General features: G+C 38.8%; 1 protein-coding gene across 4 annotated transcripts in view; it reads left to right on the top strand.

Annotated features, from left to right (window-relative positions):
- LOC125462739 (ankyrin repeat and SAM domain-containing protein 1A-like) overlaps nt 1-24,298 on the top strand; it is a 334,971-nt gene that overhangs the window by 158,659 nt on the left and 152,014 nt on the right. For 3 of the 4 annotated variants that reach the window (XR_009447015.1, XM_059653455.1, XM_059653454.1), the window contains exons 11-13: nt 2,900-3,039; nt 6,508-6,631; nt 21,217-21,791. Coding sequence is in view for 2 of the 4 variants with exons in the window: in XM_059653455.1 (XP_059509438.1) it covers nt 2,900-3,039; nt 6,508-6,631; nt 21,217-21,791 (839 nt within the window). In the remaining 2 variants the exon portion in view is untranslated. The remainder of the gene's footprint in view (nt 1-2,899; nt 3,040-6,507; nt 6,632-21,216; nt 21,792-24,298) is intronic. The other variant, XR_009447014.1, reaches the window with a different exon arrangement.

The following is a 24,298-nucleotide window of genomic DNA, read 5'->3' as shown; positions in this document are numbered from 1 at the left end:
GAGGGATCAATTGTTTGCCTCCATGTCAGAGAAGGCGCAGTAATGTGATGGTTTTGTAAATGGTTATACTTTAAACTGTCTACTTCCAAAGTTTATATGCTCTTTAAATGCAGAGACTGCACAGAATTGTTTACATACCTGTGTGTGTGCATAAAGATTACTTTATGCATAAAAAAATTATTTTTACAATAAAAATGCAGTGGGAAGGACCGCAGTCGAAGATCTTTCTGCCAAAGTCCATTGAGGGTCTGTTCAATTATCAGGTGCTCTGTTTTCCTCAAGTGTATGTAAATACTGTCCTGCACATAGAGAATACTTTTGGTTTTGCAACTACAGGGGATGTCAACTTCCAGTGCTTTTTTCCTTGATACAGAAAGACTGAACAGACTTGCTCTAGTATCTCTTTGTGTGTGTGTGTGTGTATGTATATTTGGAATAAAAAAGAAAAAGAGCAGGTGTAATACATGATCAGGTCATACGATACAAGAAGGTGTGGAAAGGTTTGAATTTGGATCTGAGCAGAGAACATACAAGCTTGTTGGAATGGGCAATGTTCTATACTACACTATCTAAACTTTTACTTTGTTTTGCTGAGAAAAAAAAGAAATCATCCCTGGAGCAGGTAGCGCCTCTGAGAGGCGGTGCTTTCCAAGAAGCCGACATACTAGCCAGCACATGAGCTGAAGAAAGGAGGTCTGCCGATATAGGTGGATCTTTGACTTATTAAAACATCTGCATTTCTGATTTTGGTCAGGTCATCTCTTATATTCTAAAAGTTTGTGGTTTTCAGTAGGTTTGACTGTGACTGTTTGGTCGTGGAAAGTTGGACATATTTATACATTTTAGCAATTTGTATGTGCGTTTTATCAGTAAAACTGACTCTTACCACATTTAATTTCAAGAAGGCTGTCTGGCTTAATTCTTACAAATTGCATGCAACCAACTAGTTAGTGAGTTGGCAATACAACATCCTATTTTTAACTCAAAACTTGTTGCTGTTCAACAAGGGATGTTTGAAAGGTAAAATTAGTTGCCTCTTCTCATAGGTTATAACATTGTTTGTTTTGAGAGGGGAATCCTGAGGGTAACCTAAGCTGCACCAGTCATTTTGGCTGTTGGAAGTTAACTGGTTGGAAAGGAGAAAGAAGTTAGTCATTGGGAGCTAAGAGTGTTGGTTATTCAAGAATTAAGTGCCCACATAAAGGAACAAATATGTAGGGGACGTAGGATGATTTATACTGCACTCCCAGTGGTGACTATTTCTGTCTCAGGTGCTGCCAGATCTATTGAGTTTCTCAGCATTCTATGTTTATTTTATATTTCCACCTTCTGTAGTATTTCGCTTTTAATATTCTAGGGAATTTTCCTATTGGTTCAAAAGTTAGATGATGGTTTCTGTAGTTTAGAATATAAGGTGTCTACTGAAATAGTGTTTTGAAAATTTAAAGCAAAGTACTGCAGATACAAGAGACTTGAAATAAAAACAAATAGTCATGGAGAAATTCAGCAGGTCTTGCAGTATCTGTGAAGAGAAGCATAGAGTTAACAATTTGAATCTAAAGTTATTGTTCTTAAAAACACTTTAAATGCTATGTTGCTTTGCGTTTATTCTAATAAAGGCCTTGACTTAAATCTGAGATTCTTTGAGTAATCACCAGGAATTTGAGTATCTTTCATTAACTGTATCAGTTAGTGGGAACTGCAGATGCTGGAGAATCCGAGATAGCAAAGTGTGGAGCTGGATGAACACAGCGGACCAAGCAGCATCTTAGGAGCACCGTTTATCTCTCCACTTTTCAACTGTTGTCCAACTTTGAATCTAGTGCTGATGAAGTAAAATCATAAGCTTGAGTAAAGGATCCTATTCAGTTGGCAAGCAGGCCCACAAATACAGGATTCGAAATTACCATTTGCTGTCTGACTTCTGCCATGTGATATCCCTATTTTCCTGCACTCCATCTGTAACTGAGTTATACTTCCTTGCTTCTGCCTCCACCAGACCAGTGCACAGATATCCAGGACATAAATGGCACTTGTTGCTTCCTTTGTTAAGGGGTGCTTTCGACTCGCTTTGCTTCCCTTTTGTTGTTGTTTGACATCAGTCTGGTGGGTTTAGGGCTATTCTGCCAGTCACCACTTCACAGTTACTCTTGGTGCCATAAAGCAGTGGAACTTTGTCACTCCACCAAACATCATGACGCCCAGTTGAGAGCCCCTATTTTAGTGTATTTTCCTTATGGTAATGGGTCTGATCTGTACCCAAAATAATCCTGTCCCTATTCAATTCTGCCTGCCTATTTTTGATTCAGACCAGCCAGGGCAGATTACTTTCAGTTCACTGAAATTAGCTTTCTTTCACAAATACTTTTGGCTTCGACTGTTCCTTGTTTTGTTGCTCAGCTGTTCTAAATCTTTTAATGTAATCACTGTTTCCAAAATGATCCCACTTGAAGCTTCCTTAATTTGTCTCTCTTTCTTTTTCTCCCCACAACATTTCAGCACTGCTGGACAATGGCACAATGTAGTGATTACTTATTTGTGCTCTGGAATTGTGTGGCTTAGTCCCTGATTCTTCTTTACGTATTTCAGTTTCTTGGGAAAAACCAAGATGTCAGGACATTGCTGGGTGTTAACCTTATATAACTCAGAAATCAGTTGGAACTTCTTTGTACATGAAGAGGTGACTATTTGGGAGAGGGGCTTAAAGCATCGAAAAGAACATGTTCAAGATAATTTCCTGACTGGAAGAAAATCTTCTACAAAATAACGGAAAATGCAGCAGGATAAGCGGCATCTGTAGAAAACAAAACAGCATTAATGGTTCAAAATGTTAATGATTTTCTGCCTCCACAGTTGCTGCCGGTCCACTTAAAATTTTCAACATTTTGTTTCATTTCAGCTTTTGAACTTCCAGTTGTTCTGCCTGTTGAAAAGAAAGTCTTATTATCTGATTTGATCCTTATAGATGAGAAGGCTGGTCCTGATTCTGTGTCTTCTGAAGTGGCAACCAAACCCAATTGGAACTTCACCTCATCTCAGGTTAGTAAAAAAAGAAATGTGGCAGGGCAAAGCATTATTATGATGTTTTAAAATTGCAATTACTTTGCAGAGCAAATTTTTGTAACTCATTTGGTAAGTGTACACTGTAACATGAATGTAATATCATGACATACAATAATAAATGTATTATTGAGAGCCTTTATAGATTAGAAGCAGAGTATTTTTATTCATTCTCTAATTACCTGTGAGATCAATTAAAAGTTGGCCATGCTGTGGGAAGTCCATGTGATCCAGACCAGGCAAAGATGACAAATTTCCTTTCTTGAGGCCATGAGGAAACCATTCTGAGAATACTATTTACTTCTGTGTTTTTTTAAAATTGGCTACCATGATGGGAGATGATCCTATGTCTCTCTTCACCCCCCCCCCCCCCCCCCACCCTGAGAATTAGTTTTTGGGATTACTAGTCCAGTGACATTACTGTCACCACTTATTCGCTCTGTTAAGCCACGGGTTTCAAGTCAATTTAGCAGTTGATTTTTTGTTTGAAGAGGGCAGAGCAGTGGATGTGACCTCTATGGACTTCACTAAGGCATTGGACAAGGTTCCTCATGGTAGGCTGGTTAGCAAGATTGGATCACATGGAACACAGGGAGAGCTAGCCATTTGGCTACGGAACTGGCTCAAAAGTAGAAAACAAAGGGTGATGATGGAGAGTTGCTTTTCGGATTGGAGGCCTGTGTCCAGCGGTCTGCCACAAGGATCAGTGCTGGGCCCACTGCTTTTCATTTATATAAATGATTTGGATGTGAACACAGGAAATATTGTTTTGCAAATTTGCAGGTGAGACCAAAATTGGAGATGTAGTGGACAGCAAAAAAGGTTACCTCAAAATACAACGGGATCTTGATCAGATGGAGTTAAATTTAAATGTGAGAAGCTGCATTTTGAAAAGACAATTTAGAACAGGATTTAGACACTTAGTGGTAAGGTCCTAGAGTGTGTTGCTGAACAAAGAGACCTTGGAGTGTAAGTTCATAGTTCCTTGAAAGTGGATTCACAGGTAGACACAATAGTGAAGACGTTTGGTATACTTGCCTTTATTGGTCAGTGCATTGAGTACAGGAGTTGGGATGTCATATTGCGGCTGTTACAGGACAGTTTGGCCACGTTTAGAATTCTGCATGAAATTCTGGTCTCCCTGCTATAGGAGGGATGTTGTGAAACTAGAAAGGGTTCAGAAAAGATTAGGAAGGATGTTGCCAGGGTTGGAGGTTTTGAGTTATAGGGGTATAGGCTGGGTCTATTTTCTCTGGAGCATTGGAGGCGAACGGATGACTTTATAGAAATTTATAACGTCATGAGGGGCGTGGATAGGGTGAGTAGTTAAGGTCTTTTCCCCCAGAGTTGGGGAGTTCAGAACTCGAGGTCATAGGTTTAAGGTGAGAGGGGAAAGATTTAAAAGGAACTTAGGGCAACTTTTCACACAGTGGGTGGTGCATACATGGAAGTGGTGGATTCTGGTACAGTTACAACATTTAAAAGGCATCTGGATGAATTTATGAAGAGCAAGTGTTGAGGGGGTTTGGGCCAAATGTTGGCAAATGGGACTAGATTAATTTAGGATATCCAGTCAGCATGGACGAGGTGGACTGAGGGATCCATTTCAATGCTGTACAGATCAATGACTCAATTTCTAATACTTGACTTCATTAGAAGTGTTTGTACTTTTATTTGCAACAAAACCACACTTTTTGCTGGCAGGTTGCCTTGAAGTGAGACGAAACATCTTGAATATCTGTCTTGCTGACTTCCTGCTTTTGGGAATATTCTTTGACTGACTATTTTCATGGGCAACTTTGGCCTCTCACAATAAGTATTCATAGAGTCATCGTCATGCACGTGAAAACAGGCCCTTTGGTCCGACTCACTGTGCCAACCAAATTTCTTTAGCTAAACTAGTCTGACTTGCTTGTGTTTGCTTCCTATCTCGCAATGTTTCTTCTCCATGTACTTATCCAAACGTCTCGGAAATGTTACAACTGCACTTGCATCTGGCAGTTCATTCCACATGTGAACGACCCTCTGTGTAAAAAGGTTGCCCCTCTGGCCCCTTGCAAATCTTTCTCCTCTCAGCTTAAAAATATCCCCCTGGATTTGAACTCACCCTCCAGCAGAAAAAGAGTTTTGCTATGTACTTAATCTATGCCCCTCATGGTTTTATAAACCTCTATAAGGTTCCCTTCAGCCTCCAGTGGAAGTGTGTCCTGGCTAATCCAGCCTGCCCTTTATAACTCAAACTGCCCTGTCCCCACAACATCCTGGTAAATCTTGGCTGAACTCTCTCTAATTCAATAACATCCTTCCTCAAGTAGACTGACCAGAACTGCTCATAGGACTCCAAAAGTAGCCTTCCCAATGTCATCTACAACCTCAATGTGATGTCCCAACTCCTAAACTCTAAAGTGTTCTATGTTCTAAGTCTGAGCAATAATGGCCAGCCTGTTAACTGCTGCCTTACCCACCCTGTCTACTTGTGATACAAACTTCAAAGAAATATGTACCTGAATCCTTGCGTTTCTCTGTTCGACAACACTACCAAGGGTCCTACCATTAATCGTGTAAGTCCTACCCTTGGTTTTACTAAATACCTTGCATTTATTCAAATTAAACTCCATCTGCCAATCCTCAGCCCACTGACTGAATTAAGCAAGATGTCTTTATAATCTTAGAAAACCTTCTTTATTGTCAACTATATCACCAATTTTGGTTTCATCCACAAACAAACTAACTGTGTCTCTTAAATTCTTATCCAAATCGTTTGTATAAATGATAGACAAAAGTGGACCCAGCACTGATCCCTGTAGAATACTGCTGGTCACAGGCCTCCAGTCCAAAAAGCAGCCCTCCACGACCACCCTCTGTCTCCTACTGTCAAGTCAGTTTTGTATCCAGTTGACAAGCTCTCCCTGAATCTCATGTGATCTATCTTTACTAGTTAGACTACAATGCAGAACCTTATCAAAAGCTTTACCAAAGTCCATGTAGACAATGATTACTGCTCTGCCCTCGTTAACCTTTTTGATTTTTGCTCTCAAAAAAACTCAATCAAATTTGTGAAACATGATACCTCATGCACAAAGACTTGCTTTCTATTTAAGTTTTCAACAAATCTACATTAATAAGCCATGATTTGTCAGCCTTTATCAGGGAATTTCCCCTTTGCTATGTCCTCTGGGCCAAGTACCTTTTGTGGTTGAGAAGGAAAATCAAGCAGCTTATTTCAAAGTCCCTATTTATTAACCATGTTCAACTGATAAATGTGTTAATGTGGCTGAGAATAGCCATAATCGCGTTCCAATGTCTATGGCACCTTGATTTTTTTGTTTGCTTTGTAGCTGAGTTCAGACATAGGGCAAAATCTTCTCTGTGCTCTCCTGTGCTGAGTGTTAAATATAGAGCTATGTAATTAAGCATGGGAAAAAGAAAGCTTTCTTATTTTTGCAGGTTCCAGATTTACTACCAACTGGTGACATTCAGTCGGTCAGGAGTCAAGAGGTCCACTTGTCATCTAGCAATAAACCAAACCTTACACTTAAACTTATGTCACCATCTATTATTGTTACCCCAGGTATGTTGACACTTAGTACTATTCAAAGAGGAGGCATTTTGATATTAAAAGCAGCATTGTTATTAAAGCTTAGCGGTGGCTCTGTGAAATTTCCATCTTGTGTCTTGAACTGTGAAAAATCTCAAGTACAATTCCAGATTTGTCCTTTGAACCTTGAATTGTCTTTTTAAATTATGTATGATAGAATACTCAATTAATGGCCACACTTGATCAGGATCAGTAGTTGTAATGAAATATTGAGACGATGACTTCAAAAGGATTGCACAAGATTATTGCCATGATAATGAAGTGTTGATTTGAGGATTTTTAGCTAGCGTGTGCATATGCTAAAAGAAAATGATTGTATTGTATATGATGCTGGCTGTGCCAGAAGATTTTTTTAAAAAAGACAGTTTTGTGACTAATTTGATAACTATCACTAACCATGTGGTATAGAAATACACGAAATCCAGCAACGTTCCACTGTACCTGTAAAATCAGTGCGTACGATGTCATTAAGGTGCATTATCCACTTGCCACCAAGACCTGTACTAACACAATTGTCTTTCCCTCCGGGCTTAGTAACTTTATCAAAAGAGTAGTTGAACCTCTCAGATCAAGATCTTCAAGGTCAGAGTTCCCATCATTCTCACGATTGGCAAGCACCGACAGGAATTGGAATCACTTTTAGGAAAAGAGAGATGCCAAAACTCTGGGAGGGGTGATGGGGAATGTACGGGTGTAAGGGAGAAAGTGTAACACAAACAGCTGGAGGAAGAGGACAGCACACTCTTTAATAAAAAGCTTGCTTCCTGGGCCGTGAGCATGCCGTCTGTCCTCTTGAATTGTTGCAGTTCTTGTTACATGTGCCATCTGAGCAGTGGTATTACGCAGTGAGTTCCAGGATTTAGTGACAATGAAGGTTGATACAGTTGTAAATCAGGTAAGTGTGTGGCATGGATAGAGGGGGGACAACGTGCGGGAGTGATGGTCCCGTGCGCCTGCTGTCATTGTCCTTCTAGGTAGTAGAGGTCACGGGCTTGGAACCTGCTTTTGAAAGAGCTTTGGTGAGTTATGCAGTGCATCCTATGGATTGTACACACTCCTGTTACTGTGTCAATGGTGAATTAAATGAATATTGAACTTGGTGAATGAAGATGGATGGCATCAAGTTTTTGGACCTATAGCCATTCGGGCAAATGGGGTGTATTCCATCACACATCTAACCTGTAGATGGTGGACAGGCATTGGAGGGACAGTAGAATTGCTGTGACCTGGTTTTGTCACTGGAGTATTTATATGGCTCTTCCAGATGCATTTCTGGCCAACGGTAATCCTCAGAATGTTAATAGAACATAGAACATTACAGCGCAGTACAGGCCCTTCGGCCCTCGATGTTGTGCCGAACTGTCATACTGATCTCAAGCCCATCTAACCTACACCATTTCATGTACGTCCATATGCTTGTCCAATGATGACTTAAATGTACCTAAAGTTGGCGAATCTACTACCGTTGCAGGCAAAGTGTTCCATTCCCTTACTACTGAGTAAAGAAACTACCTCTGACATCTGTCCTATATCTTTCACCCCTCAATTTAAAGCTATGCCCCCTCGTGCTTGCTGTCACCATCCTAGGAAAAAGGCTGTCCCTATCCACCCTATCTAACCCTCTGATTATTTTATACGTTTCAACTCAATAGTGGGGGCATCAGTGATGGTAGTACCATTGAGGGACAATGGTTAGATTTTCTCTTTTTCAAGATGAACATTGTCTTGCACCTGTGTGTTGTGAAAGTTACTTGTGACTACTTCAGGAATAGTGGGGCTTCATCTCCAGAGTGCTATGAGAGTGAGGCATAACACTTTAATACTCTAAAACAGCCCAGAGCAGTTCATAAAAGTGATTCTCAAACAAAATTTGGCACCCAAACACACGAGATATTAGAACATTTTAAAGCACCTTGAAGGAGGCGGGACAAGGGATTTATAAGGCATGGGGCTGAAGTAACTTATGCTCATCAATGATTGAACAAAAATGAGGCATGGGCAGCAGGTCACATTTAGAGTAGTTCAGTGTTTGGGCCAGGAAGAAATTAACAAGTGTTAGAATGATGAGTGAAAAGAAATTGGTATGAATTAGAAAATGGCAACAAAGGTTTGGATGAATGCAAGAAGTTAACACAAATTGGGGAGGAAAGAAAATAAAATGAGAATGAGAGAAGCAACTTCACTGCTGGATCAAAATCCTGGAACTCCCTCCTGAACAGCAATGTGTGGGTTAAAAAGACATGAAGATTGTGTCTCTGGTGAGAATGGTTCGACAGTAAAACTGACGTTGCCAAAAACATGAGCCAAGCAGAAATTTGCAAAAATAAAATCTAGTCATTTTATTTTAACCCCTGAGGTTGCAAAATATGAACAACATCAAGATTCTTTGTAATCAATTCTATTTTTTTCTTTGTTATCGATTCCTTTGTGGCTGTTACCCTCATCATTTGCCTGTCTGACGCTAAGTTTGTAATGCGGTACAATTTGCTGTAGTCGCGTTCGCTCTCCAAAACTCTCAGGTTCTCTTGTTACCACTTTGGCCTCAACACGTTGGCAGAAGATAACACAAAAATTGACTGGATTCTTGATAGTGAAGAGGATCGTTGTCAAATGCAGGATGAAATCATGGTTTGGTTGAATGGATATGAGTAGCAAATAGAAATCAATCACAGTCCAAAGTTAGATATTTGGGGAGGGAAAGCAAAGCAAGTAAATACAAAGAACAGATGAAGTCAAATATCTAGATCATGGTTTGCACAAGGGAGGCAAACTGTTCTTGGGGGGGATAAAAAGTTGGTGCATAAATCAGCATTTTGGAAGAATAAGTTATTGATTTTTTTTTTAAAAAAAATTCTTGTATGCCTGGATTACCTCAAGTGTTGACCGAATGAACAGTAAGCAATAGCTGCTGTTGGCCATGGCTGGTATTATATAATTTAGAGCAAATGCAATTAGTAGGAGACCCATTTGTTCACAATGAATGAAACATTGTGCAATATCTTATTTTGGATGTAGATGGCAAGGAAAAATACAAATTTAGTCTTTGTACTGCTCTGTTGCTCAATTGTGCTTTCGACCTTTAAAAGATTCTTTTCTAGCTGCATAGCAATTGTTGGCAGTGGCATCTGCATTCCACTTGCAGCTTGCTTATTCTGTTGAAGTTGGTTATACGAGAAATCATTTTGTCGAACAAGTGAACATTGACAGTTGGAACTCCATGTGTTGAACCAAAAAATGTTAGTGCCAACTTCTGAGAAGTAGGACTATCTCATAGTTCAAGTCTGCATTCACATTAGCTGGAAAACCTCAATGTAGTATTACTGGATAATGAATAGTTGCACCAGAATGAAGAGACTGTTCCAGAGAAGTTTGTTTTCCAGTATTTCAGCCAAAATTCATTTGTCAAATTTTAGAAACAAGCTTTAGATTTATTTCAACATCTTACTACTTGCCATGGTTATTAGAACTTGCACTTAAAAAGCTATATACCAAACCCATGTATGCTTTTGAACACATCAGACCTATTTCTTAGGCAATTTTTCCTTTACCCCCTACTTTCCTCCAGTTATCCAGTACATTTGACAAGCTATCCCCTTTTTAAATGGAGACAATCTTGTAACATTCTGCTCATTCTTTCTCCTCTAGTGACTAATCGGAACTCTGTTATAGTGCTAAGTTGAAAATGAAGATTGCATGTATATAAATGTATTGTGGAAGCATAAAATGACGAAATGTGAAGAGTCTCCGTTATTTTTGTGCATGGTGAACATCCACAATGTCTACATTTAATCACTGGATTGCCCCTCAATCTTCCCAGTGGGAGTTTGCAATTTAGAATTTGTTGTATCCTGAGATGTGAGAGTAATCCTGGAGATGCATCGTACAGAATATGAATTCAGTATCTAAATTCATACTTTAAAGCATGAATCGAGTTCAAGATACAGTATGGGTCATTACAAGTCGGGTCAGGGTGCAAAGGGAAATCTAGCGCTAGATTTTGAATACTTAAGAAATCATTATAATCTGTTTCAGTTTTCATAGGATATGGTACATTATCAAAGAATCTATTTGGCATATTGGTGCAGGCTTGATCTTTGATTTCCCTTGTATATTGCACCTCTGCAACATTTTACTTCAAGTTGTGATATGGAGCACAGATATTTTAGATTTCTGCTATGGATAGCTCAAGTGCATGGTGATTTAAAAATTTTGATTGATTAAATAAATTAGTAAAATTCTTTAATCCGCAATAATTTTTCTTGTCCTAATTTCAATTTTGAGTTTTGCCTCAATGAATATGCTTCTGAAATTGAGGTGCACTCTTTATTTCTTAAAGTACTGCTCAAGGAAAATGAGGCCATTCATCCAATTTCACACATTTTCTAACTTTTCATTTTTTGTTCTTTAAACTTTAGACTGCGCCTTAGAGAAGGAGAAAGGGAATGGGGGATTTTTGACAAAGAGGTTAATGGTATGAGTTGAGGCATCTTCACTTAAGGCAAGTTGAAGATGAACAATTGAGTTTTGAAGTTGACTGATTATCTTGATACCTTGTTGGCAGGTTTGATAAGATTGTGCTGACACCTATGAGTATGGACTTTTATGACCTATCTTAAGCTAAGCAAGGGAGAAGATTGAATCTGGGGGCTGAGGGACAGTTGACTCGTGAAGAGAGTGGAGTATTCCTGCTTAATTATGTTGTGACATCAGTTTTGTCTCAGCTGATTTTGGACAAGTTAAATCCCTGAAATCTGGCTTGATAATCATAAGCTTTATTTTTTGCAGATCAGTTGTTATGGTAGTCAGTCCGATGGTTCCTAAGGTTGTTTTCACAGAAGGAGAAAAGTTTGACCTACAAGAATAGAAAAGTGAGAGACTGGAGACAACATAAAATCTTAACGTAAACAGTGAATAAAAGTTATTCATGCCTTTTCCAAGTAATGTACTTTACAGACATTTTACTCAATCCCACTGAAGTGTCATTACATTCTAACTTATAAGTTTCTCCCTTAACTGAATGTCCTTTCTGCACTCTGACCAGATGTGATTCACATTTTTTTTTTCTGTCTCTCCCGACATACAGACTCTGGCTACTTCACTGACTTTCTAACATCTATTTGTTTAAAAAAAGTCACACTCACAACTAAAACCACATAGCAAGTTGATCGACATCAGAGTGAATATAGCAAAAGACTAGCATTTCCATTGATTAATCAATGTTCGCTCTTATAACAGGAATACAGGGAATAGGAATCAGTCATTTAGCCCCTCCAGACTTGTTTTTCCATTCATTAAGATCTTGGTTGATCTGTGACCTAACTCTGCACAGATTCTATTTGCCTTTTGTCCCTTGATATTTCTGATAAATACAAATCAATTGTTACTGGGGAAGAAAGTTTCAAACTTCTACCAAGCTTGGTGATTGGAAACATTTCCTAATTTTACCTCTGACAACTCGGGCGCTAATTTTTAAGCGTGCATTCCTGTAGCCTAGTCTCGCCAACCAGTGAAATTAGCTCGTCTATCTCTTGTTATTCTTTCACGTGATATGGGCATCACTGGCAAGACCAGTGTTGTTGTTCATCCAAAATTGTCTTTGAAATGGCCTCACAAGCCATTCATTTCAAAGGGCGGTCCAGAACTAATCTGGATCTGGAGTTGTGCGTCAGAGATGAGGTAAGGACATCAGATAGAAACACAGAAAATCAGAACAGCACTAGGCTAATTGGCCCTTCAAACCGTTCAAAAAGATCATGGTTAATTGTCCAGCTCAGTACTGTTGTCCTGCTTTTGGATCATACCCTTGATGCTTTTAGCACTAAGAACTATATACTTCTTGGGCGGGGGGGTAAAAATCAATGTTTTGGCCTCAAACACTTTGTGGCAAAGAATTCCACAACTCACCAGTCTTTTGGTGAAGAACTTTCTTCTCATCTCAGTCCTAAATGTCTTGCCCCAAATCTTCGGACTGTGACCCCTGATTCTGGACTCCCTGGCCATCAGGAACATCCTTTCTGCTTTAACCCTGTCGATGTTCCTTTGAGATCTTCTCCCTTTACTCTTTTAATCTCCAGTACATATGGGCTTAATTGATCCAGTTTCTCTTAATACATTCACCTTGCTATCCCAGGAATCAGTCTGATATTGTTGCAAAATGTCCACTAAGGCCCTGTACAGTTGCAACAATAAATCTCTCTTCCTGTTCTCAAATACACTTGCTAGGAAGGCCAACCTACCATTTGCTTCTTTCACCACCTGTTGTACCTGCATGCTTGCTTTTAGTAATTGCTGTACAAGGGCACCCAGGTCTCATTGCATCTCCCCCTTTCCAAATCCCTCACCATTCAGATAGTAGTTTGTCTTTGTATTTTTTCTACCAAAACGGATAACCTCACATTTGTCCACATTGGGTCCAGGTACTGATCCATATAATACTCTACTCGTGTTGCTACTCAGAAAATGATGAGTGTATTTCTAGTCTTTGTTTCCTGTCTGCTAGCCAGTTCTCTGTCCTTGTCAGTGTGCTGTTCCCAATCCTATGCACTTGTGCTTCAGCAAGGCATTTGGTTAAAGCTGTCAACATCGAATGCTTGTCCTCATCTGCGCACCTGGTTAAGTCTTCCTAAAATTCAGTTAAGTTGACCAGACATAATCACCCCTTAACAAAGCTATGCTGATTGTTCTTGATTAATCCCTGCCCCTCCAAGTCAAATGAATCTGTCCCTCAGGATTGCTTCCAATATTTTTCCCAATACTGAACTTAGACTGACTGGCTTGTTGTTTCTTGCTTTATCTCTTGCTCCTTCTTGAATAACAACACCACACTTAGTGTACAGCAGATGACTAAAGAGGAATTGGTAATTATTGCCTGCACCCCAGCTATTTTCCCCCATAGGATCCCTGTTCAGCCTTCATTTAATACCTTGTCCCCTTTGACTTAACAACGTATTTTTCTATCCTTCATAAATATTTGAGAGCATTTCCTCTCCAGTCTTGAGATATGGTTCTATGGAACTGAAAAACGTTTTTTCTGCAAAGCTGTTTGTTATAGCTTATCCTTCTAACACTAAGATAACATGTGATACTTTCATCTCTCGATCCCCTAAAACCTTGAATATTCACTTAGACTGCAATGCTGTAAGTGATTACACTGTGTGGGAAGGACATGTTTATGATCAGTGCTCCTGAAAGAGGAAAGTTAATTGTGAAATCAAAATATGATGAGAAACATTTGGCTTATGTGCATGTCAGAAATACATGACAAACGCACTCTCTCAGCATAAGTAAGGCAAGGTAAATATATTGGGCACATCTTTTCAGGTCATAATGTTCTACTCACCTTTTAATATTTGTTCTATTATATGCAACTTTGTTTTGTTTTCCCGACTTCACATGCAGGGTAAACCTTTGACTCAGTTGGAAACCTGCGTAATAAGTAAGATCATATCCTATAAATGAAACCTATCACAGATGTTTGGTAGCAAATAAACTAAATTACACAATGTTTGTCTGATTCTTGTGAGGAAGAAAGAAATGTTCGGGATGTCAGGATATTATTCTTAATGTAAAAATTGGAAAGTTTGCCTATTCATAAAGTAAACATAGCAAATGCAGCGTTTGTTCAATACCTAAAAATTAATGTTTTCCTGTTGAGCTTCAGCAATTCTGTCAGCAAAATTTGTTGGCCTTGTGCCAAACTCCCTTCTGTGCTCAGTTTAAAGGCACTTTGGAAGTAGGGCAGAATTGTAAAGTTGATAATAATTTACTTCATCAATCACATTTATTAAGTTTGAGATTCTGTGACAATGGGATGGTTTTGAGGGAATGCTTCATTGCCTCATGCTGTTGTCTTAAAATGGGATGTCACTGTGCTGTAAAGCCTCTATAATACAAAGTAATTTTCTCTGTAATGTTAATCTAGCAATGTGTGCTAATTTATTGTGTATCAATCGTCATTGTCACTTCAAGAAATTCAATCAAATTTGAGACAAGATCTCCCCTGCACAAAGCCATGCTAACTATCCCTAATAAGTCCATTCTTTTCCAAATGCAAATAAATCCTGCCCCTAAGAATCTTCTCCAATAATTTCCCTACATATAATAAGGCTCATTTGGTTTATAATTTCCTGAATTATCTTGGTTGTCCTTCTCAAACAAATGAACAATATTCCCCAGTGTTCTGGCTGAAGAGGATACAGAAGTCTCTGTCATGGCCCAGCAATCAACCCTTTGCCTCCCTTAGTAATCTGTGATAAATCTCATCAAGTTCTTCTCGACCTTAATGTTTTTGAAGACACCCAGCAGCACCACGTTAATATTAACATGCTGCAGAATATCAACACAGCTCTTTTTCATACTACCATCATCTGTGTCATCCTACTCATTGAATACCAATTCAAAGCACTCTCTCAGGATTTCATCCACTTTCTGTGCTTCCACACATAAATTCTATCCTTTATGCATGTGTGGACCTATCCTTTTCCTAGCTACCCTGTTGGCTCTAAATACATGTGTAAAGTGCCTTGGGGTTCTCCTTAATCCTGCTAAGCAAGAACATTTCATGGCCCCATTGTAGCCTTCCTAATTCTTTAAGTTCTTTTGTGCTTCCTTTTGTATTCCTCATGCGCTTTGTCTGATTTCCATTTTCTAAACTTTACATATGCTTCAGTTTTTTTTTTGACTGAACTTTCTGTCATCCAAAGTTCTCAAATCTTGCGATCTTTCTCTTTCATCCTCACAGGAATGTGTTGGTCCTGAACCCTGCTTAGCTGGCCTTAAAAAGACTCCCATATGTCAGATGAAGATTTACCCTCCAACAGAGACCACCAGTCTAGTTTGCATGTTTTCGGGGCCTGCTCATCTCTCAAACTATCTTTCCTTTCTGTAAATATATATTTTATGCACTCTTAGAATGACTGCTGCAGTGCAATTTTCACTGTTGGACCTGGCAAAGCCTAAATGCCTCTTAAACATTTGTATCGTAACTGTCTCTACTATCTCCCCTGGCAGTGCTACTGTTGCTTTAAAAAAAAACACTTGGCTTACACATCCCCTCTTAAACTTTACCTCTCACCTTGAAACTGAGCCCCATACATTTTCACCCTGTAAAACAGATTCCGACTCTCCACCCTATCCCTGCCTCTCCTAATTTTAAATGTTCTGGCAGCAGCATATTATGAGTAACATCGCTGGAGTTCGGTCCTTGAATCCAGCAAAGCAAGTGTCACTGAGAAACCACCTGCAGGACTTGTGCCTGTTTCTGTGTTTTGATAAAGTTAATAATGGCTGAGCCCATTAGATATCTGCTTGGGCTGAGCAACTGCCTTGTTTCCAGCAGTCTCGTGAGTGCACTTAAGTCTATTTGAGAAAGAGTACCCATCGAGTTTAAATTTTGAGCTGCTGTAAGGTGCGGTTGAAAGCCTTGTCAGTGCATCCTCGAAACATTGAGTCACTTCTGCCTCCAAGATGGAGGTGGAGCTGAGTGTCTTTGGTACTGGCCTCTTCCTGGTGGAGGTTTATTGGATGCTTCATAAGAGAAGTAAGTTAGTTGTTTGAGAGAGATTAAGAATGCATTGTGTTAGTGATATTGAAAGAGCAACACAGTGCCATGTACCTTTATTAGGTTCGATGGCTATTGAAGTCTGTCATCCCCAACTTGTTGCCTGTTGCATCCTGTCATCCACCTGCTTTGTCCTCTTGGTCAATTCTTTTCTCGTGGTGACACAGGGAGGAATTGAGTTTCGTGAAAGTGGACAAAAGAGCATTTAGTGTTGGCATGTGAGCAGGAGAGAATATGAGGCAGTTCCAGTGAGTGCGTCAGAAGCACAGAAAAAATATCAGGTTCATATTCTTATTTGATAACTGTTTAAATTGTTCTTGTCAAAATGTTGCTCTCTTTTCTGTCTTATGGCACCTCAGCTGGTTGGAAACTTGTTTTGTGCTGTTTTCCTTGGTTCTTGCAGCTGCCAAAACTCAGACTGCAAGTTTACATCGAAGATGATAAAATGCTCATAAAAATTAAACATTTATGGAAGGGTTAAAAGAAAAGTAAACATCATCTTGGTCAGCAATCTGCAAGGTAAACAGGAAGATCATAAGATACTTTGATAGACCAAGGAAATCCTGTTGTACTGCCTCCTGTGGATTCATAACAAGGGCACTTATCGCAAACTTTTGAATCCTGACTCCTTTGAAGCATGCCTTCTGACACATCAGCTGTAAGCTGCTCTTGTGAAAACTTTTAGGACTCAAATAATATCAACTGGTGGGAAGTCTGCAAGTGTGCACTGTAGATTCTTTGTATCAGAACTTGAACTTGGCTATAAAATAGAAATCCTATTAGCTATTGCTACATTGTAATTTTATTTTGTTATAGTTTGAAATTTAAAAAGTTCAGTGGCAAATGACTGAAAAGTTTTGATATGATGAACCAGCTGTGCAACAGGTTTGGCATTGTAGCTTCATGAAGTTTGGAAACAGAAACATTGTCATGAAACATTTGCAGCTTTATGTTGGGGTTTGGTGTGTTTGAGTAAATTCTACGTATTGATTATAGATGATGAGATATTCCGGAGGAATTCATATGTAACTTTGAACTCATGCCTGTGATGATTTAATCCCCGCCTCCTTTTTTCACCAATATTCAAATCCTCTCAGGTTAACTCTTTAGGATATTGGTATGTGGCCCCAAGGCTGTTGCTTTTTTTTGGCATAAAATGTGCATAACCTACCTCTGATTTCCCTGGAAAGGCAAGGTATTTTGGTGGTTGGAGGAACAAGTGAATAGTTTCACAAGTGCATATTTATCACTAACAGGATTATACTAATTTTGTTATCACTGAACATCTGTACACATGGACTTCCACTGCACGTGTTTTTCTCCTAAAATTTCTAACTAGATACTAGCCATGTAATTTGTGATTAATGTATATTAAGTAATTAATTTCAAAATTGAAGTATTATTTGATTTCAGATATTGACCACAACGCTTTGACAGTTGAAATAGTGATTTTGAACTAGAGAAGAAAAATGTGCTATACAATTATACCTATGATTAAATCTGTTGTGACTGTTGATTCTAATTTCATGTAGTTGACTGAGAGAGGAAACATTGCACGGTCTGACTAGAAGTAAAAATGAAACATAGTAACCCTATCATTATGTAGTTCCCTCAAAGTTATGGACTGTCATTCTCTTCCTTTTGTTTAGCTCTATCATTGTCTTCCTCTTGCATTTTATATTGATGCAGGTTGATGTTATGGAGTGACATGACTGGAAAATTTGAACTTTACTTTATTGAGCTGTACGTGTTCTGAATTGATCCTGGTCCAAAGTAAACTCTTACTTTCGGCTAGTTTCTGTAGCAAGCCTTATTCAGAAGCAGTGCAATGTAGTCGACAGTGAAGATACATTACCGAGTTATACAGCCATAACAGTGTGCTGACTGTTTGGGTGCTTTTACATGCTGCCAGAAAAATACATGTTGCTCAGGAGTTAATCCTCTAAGATCTGCATATGTAAATATTGGAATTTATTTTAATCAGATATTGCAGATTACACATACATTACAGATTGTACAATTCCAAATCTAAATTAGGTCATTGGGATTCCATGTCAAAAAGATACCAGGAAGAATCAAACTGGATTGCAGTTGGAAGGGTGAAATGATTTTTTTTTTGTTGTTGAAACAAGAAAAAATAGAACCTATTGTTAATCTTACGTAGAACTAAAATGACAAGCAAGTTGCATGGAAGATTGTGGCTTTTGGTCTCATTGCCAGTTTACAAACTGTTAGAGTTAATTTCAAATATCAGAGCACAAACCAAAAATATAAAAGTGTGATTGTTGTAGAAGGGTTATCAATTGACAAGGTCATCTTGTTCATGTTTTGAATAATTCTGCCTCAGTCACAATTTTGTCAGCTGGTCTTTACATTATAACTCTAACAGTGCCATTAGTCACTTCCCTGAAAACTGCACAGGATTTCCAGGTGGTATGTTTTAGCCTCTCGTGAGTTGCCTTGGCATATTCCACCAGTTGAACCTTTCTATTATTGAAGTTGGTACAATATGTACATTGTTAATTGCTTTTTTTTAAAAATGCACTCTTTCTCCCCCCTTTTTTGTTTGCAGATAGGCTAAGTAGGTGAACAACTGGGAATATTTTCTGGGAAAACTAACTTTTCACTTGAATTTTAGTGACGATGTCTGATGTTCTGCATTAAACTGTGGTTATGTAAAATGGTTTAATCACAGTAGTCTCGTATTATTATCGTTTTTTCTATTATGTACGTATTTTACAATAAAGACGCATTATTTTGTGTAGCCTGGAAGTCGGTTGACAGAATAAACGTTAGAGTGACCAAATGTTAGTGACTTGAGTATAGTCAGCTGGATCAGAAATACTTCGAGGTGCATTTGGCTTTGTGGCTGGCCAGCTCAGTCTGTAGAGGATGAGACTCAATCTCAGGGTTATGGGTATGAGCCCCATATTGGGTACCTTTTTAGGAGCCGTCTTGTGGCACAGGGGTAGTGAGCCTACCCCTTGACCCAGAGATCTGCATTGAAGTCCCACCTGTTCCAGTATTGCGTAGTAACATCTGTGAACAGGTTGACTAGAAAAATATGTTTTAAAAAAAGTTCTGTTCACATCTGATTGGGGTATAATTTTGTTTACCTTATAGTTATCTTTGCTTCTAATGCAGTGGTATTTCCAACTGATTTGACAATTCTAAATCAAAGGTAGTTTTCATATTGACCTTATTTCATCTTGGATTCTGAAAGGCTGGTTGCCATATTTAACAAGTCTATTCAGGTCCATGCGACCCTGCAGTGTGCTTGCAGCTGTATATAAGTCTGCACCCTGATTCTTTGAGAAGGACATAGCAGTCCAATTTGGCAGCAGAATAGCTTCTCGCATCTGTTAAAAAGATAAATAAATGACTAGCTTTGAAAAAACAAAGTGAATTCCCTTTTCTTGCACTGTGTTTGCTGAAATGTCAGTTTTTATATCACGATTAATTTCTGATATCCAGTTCCTAGTCGTGTACCGCAAGGGTCGGTGTTGGGTCCACTGCTGTTTGTCATTTTTATAAATGACCTGGATGAGGGCGTAGAAGGATAGGTTAGTAAATTTGCAGACGACACTAAGGTCGGTGGAGTTGTGGATAGTGACGAAGGATGTTGTAGGTTGCAGAGAGACATACATAAGCTGCAGAGCTGGGCTGAGAGGTGGCAAATGGAGTTTAATGCAGACAAGTGTGAGGTGATGCACTTTGGTAGGAGTAACCGGAAGGCAAAGTACAGGGCTAATGGTAAGATTCTTAGCAGTGTAGATGAGCAGAGAGATATAGGTGTCCATGTACACAATCCTTGAAAGTTGCCACCCAGGTTGACAGGGCTGTTAAGAAGGCATACAGTGTTTTAGCTTTTATTAATAGAGGGATCGAGTTCTGAAACCAAGAGGTTATGCTGCAGCTGTACAAAACTCTGGTGGGGCCACACTTGGAGTATTGCGTACAGTTCTGGTCACCGCATTATAAGAAGGATGTGGAAGCTTTGGAAAGGATGCAGAGGAGATTTACTAGGATGTTGCCTGGTATGGAGGGAAGGTCTTACGTGGAAAGGCTGAGGGACTTGCAGCTGTTTTCATTAGAGCGGAGAAAGTTGAGAGGTGACTTAATGGAAACATATATAAAATAATCAGAGCGTTAGATAGGGTGGATAGGGAGAGCCTTTTTCCTAGGATGGTGACGGCGAGCACGAGGGGGCATAGCTTTAAATTGAGGGGTGAAAGATATAGGACTGATGTCAGAGGTAGTTTCTTTACTCAGAGTAGTAAGGGAATGGAACGCTTTGCCTGCAACAGTAGCAGATTTGCCAACTTTAGGTACATTTAAGTCGTCATTGGATAAGCATATGGACGTACATGAAATAGTGTAGGTTAGATGGGCTTGAGATTGGTATGACAGGTTGGCACAACATCGAGGGCCGAAGGGCCTGTACTGTGCTGTAATGTTCTATGTTGTGAAATTTATTGCAGATATACCCAGCATATTTGAAAACGACTGCTGCAGTTTTATTTGTATTTAATATGGAAGGGCGAAGTAAGCAAGCAATGCATACTGACATTAAAAGAATAAAGAATTTAAAATTTACACCTGTTTAACATGAAGTGTGGATCTTCTTTTTAGAAGCATTTAACAAGTGTGGTCTTGTCTATAAATTAAGCAATCTTATACCTTTTGCAGTTTTTTTTACTGTGCAATTGAATGTTTTCTTGAGGGACTGACTGTTTTGTCAATCCTCTTCGATGCCTTTGATTTAATAGCTAGCAATTTTCTTCAGAGTTGTAATAATATAAAGTGAGTGTCTGCTGGTAATCTTAATAAAGACTAGACATTGACAGTGCTGCCTTTCTCCAGGATGAATAAATGAGTTTGGGATTGGAATTTAATAAATGTTGTGTAATTTTGTGTTCACAAATCTTTTACAACCAGCTGCCTGTTGCAACTGTGTGGGCTGCTTATTTATTAAACTGTTTTTTTTTCCCTCCTCAAGATCACATGAATAGTGAGGTTGAATCTCAGGACATCAACATTCCTGAGCAGTTTTCGGGACTTCTGCATGGGTCACCTCCAGTCTCTGAGATTCAGAACGATCCAGTCACTCTACTAGTTGCTTTGAGCAAAGGGGGAGTGGAAGCTGAAGCGATGCAAAGCAGAGTCTTGCCAGAGAGGCAACACTGTGCAACAGGGCAGGCAGTGAACACTAACATTAAGAACTCTGCAGCAGATGTTGCTGAGCAAAAAGGGCAGCAAGTAATCCATAATACAATCCGTGACATCCCCATCAGCCAGGCGGATCCTGCAAATTCTAAGTCTGTTCAACGTGCTGTTCCATTCAGCAAGGGAGTAGAAAGACGGACATGTACTTCAGAAAGACCACGGCCCAGTGGAAAAGCTAAAGCTGACCTGAAATTTGCAAGAACTTTGTCAAAATCGGATTCTGAGCTCATTATATGTTCCCCATCTGAGGAAGATATGCTGGGAAGTCGTAGTGAGTCTCTTTCAAACTGCAGTTCAGTGAAGAAACGATTAGAAAAATCGCCATCCTTTCAGTCAGAATGGGAGGAGGTATGTACAGTTACTGTTGTCTGTAATTGTTGTTTATGTCAGTCAGCCAAATAGGCTAGTTACTGGAATTAAATAATATATTGCAGGAAATGGATTTTTAAAACCTGCAACTGTTACAGTTCAAGCTGAGCTAATCTAATTTAAAGTACTGCACTTGTTTAAATAAACGAATATTGTTCTCTCTGCAGCATCCTTAAGCTACATTTGCACTTGATACATATTTACTAACTGTAAAACTACTGTGCCTGCTACAACACAACACTACTGATGATCATCATAGACATCCCTGCTTTTGAGGTTGTTGGAATGTGTGTAAGCCATATATGACTCCAGGTATAAGTGATTTTGAAGTTAGAGCTACTTACTCCCACAGCATGATATTGCCTTCATATACGAACAGAAATGCAGCACCTACATCAGGTAATTGATTTAGATTTGCTTTAGGAACAGTCAAATTTATCAAAGAAAATAAGAAAAATTACTGTCTGTTCTGGTCAACTTGAACCATAAGCACATGCACTAAAAGCGCCCAGAATCGCCTTGTTTTCTGGAACCATTAATGTTTGTCAAAAATATTATTGTATTTTTAAAACCACACTTCATGGTTTCCTTGAAAGCTTTTGAATGGAGTGGCAATCAGTTATTAAATAATTCACTTATATCAATTTTTTTCTTGTATGTATGTCTAAGTTATTCATTCCAGCCCAGTTTAATTAGGTACCCCCAAATAAACCAGAAGTGCGGTAACACAAACGAGGCATTTAAGCATACATATGGGGCAAAAAATATAGTCTTGATAAATTCTGGTCTGTTGCTGTGGTCAAAATTACTGACTTGGTAGGCCTCATCATGTCCTCTCAATATTGTGCCTGCATTGTTTTTAAATCCATTGCTCAAGTAGCACCACTGTACCTTATTAGTAATTTAGTTGTTGGATGTTTTAACGTTTCCAACAATTAAGAGCTTCAAAAACAGTGTTGGCATTTGTACAAAGGCAACTGATTTTGATATTTCAGTCCAGCCCTGCTATATCTATAGTCTGAATTTCAAAAGCAAATCTCAATAATTGTATTCATATTTTCTGATTTTAAAAATGTTGCTAGGAAGTTAGAATAAGGATAAGAGTTCAAGTTTATTGATGTGTACCAATTCTAGATGTGCCCAACTAGATTACTGTACTACTTCAAGCATTAAATGAAACAACAAAGTCAATATAAAAACTTTTCGACCAGGCACATCACTGGAAAGCAATTTTCATTATAGGTGTCAATCCTATTTCGTGACATATGTTTGGAATTTCTCTTAAGAAAGTTAAGTATATTTGATTAGGAAAAGCTATTTTTCAAATCATGGCAAAACTTTCAGAAATTTGAATAAATCTGCACATGCTGTTGATGAACCATAAATAAGAACATAAGAAGTTGGAGCAGGAGTCGGCCATCTGGCCCCACAAGCCTGTCCCGCCATGGCTGATCTTTAAGACTCAGCTCCACTTAGCAATCCACTCACCATAACCCTTACTTCCTTTACTGTTCAAAAATTTATCTAGCCTTGCCTTAAAAACATTCATTAAAATCCCCCATGATAATTACTGTACCATTTTTACATGCATTAGCTATTTTTGTCTACTGCCCGCCCCACCACAATGTCATTATTTGGTGGTCTGTAGACTACAACTACCAGTGACGACTTGTCTCTGCTAGTCCTACCTAATTTCCACCCAAATGGATTCCACGTTTTGTTCAGGCTTCATAGCCTTATAATAGTCATATTAAATAGTCATAAATATGGCTGCCATTTGCTTTGTCTCTTACTTTAACTAAGTGATCAAAATTTTCTTTATTTCATGTGATGATGAATGTCACTACCACGTGACAGCTTGTTGTCCATCTCTAACTTCTCTCAAACTGAGTGGTTTGTTAGGCCATTTAAGAGTCAGCCACAATCCTGTTGGACTGGAGTCTCGTATAGGCCAGACCAGCTAAGAAGGGTAGATTTCTATTCCTAAAGGATACTAATGGACCAGATTAGTTTTTACAATAGTCACCAATTGTTTCACAATTGTGATTACACTAGCTTCGAAATAAAGATAATTTCACCATCCCCAAAATTAAGTCTCTGCCTTAATTACTTACCCAACGACATTACTGAAATGTAACTGCCTTGTTCTAAAATGTCCGTTACAAACAACCTATAAGTAAGATTTCACTTAAGAGCCAACATTTCTCACAGAATAAAAGACAACAGGTTTCATTTTGTTCTGACAGTTTCAGAAATGTTTTGAGGGCCACATGTATCGCTATCATTATTCCGAGATGGACTGAAGTTGCTTAGTTGGAAGGACTATGAAAATTACTGTATGAGTAATTTGATTCTTTGTCAAGATTATCCAGGGTAAAGTTCAAAGTATAGAAAATGTGTTATATGGATTTTGGGAAGTTTGAAGTAGATTAGAAATTGCAGAACAAGGGGAAACTAACAACACGTTTGATCCACCAAAGAAGATA

The sequence above is a fragment of the Stegostoma tigrinum genome, chromosome 21, assembly GCF_030684315.1.
Source record: "Stegostoma tigrinum isolate sSteTig4 chromosome 21, sSteTig4.hap1, whole genome shotgun sequence".
In the NCBI taxonomy this organism is placed as follows: domain Eukaryota; kingdom Metazoa; phylum Chordata; class Chondrichthyes; order Orectolobiformes; family Stegostomatidae; genus Stegostoma; species Stegostoma tigrinum.
Note: the sequence above shows the minus strand (reverse complement) of the source record. Positions and strands in the feature narration are given on the sequence as shown.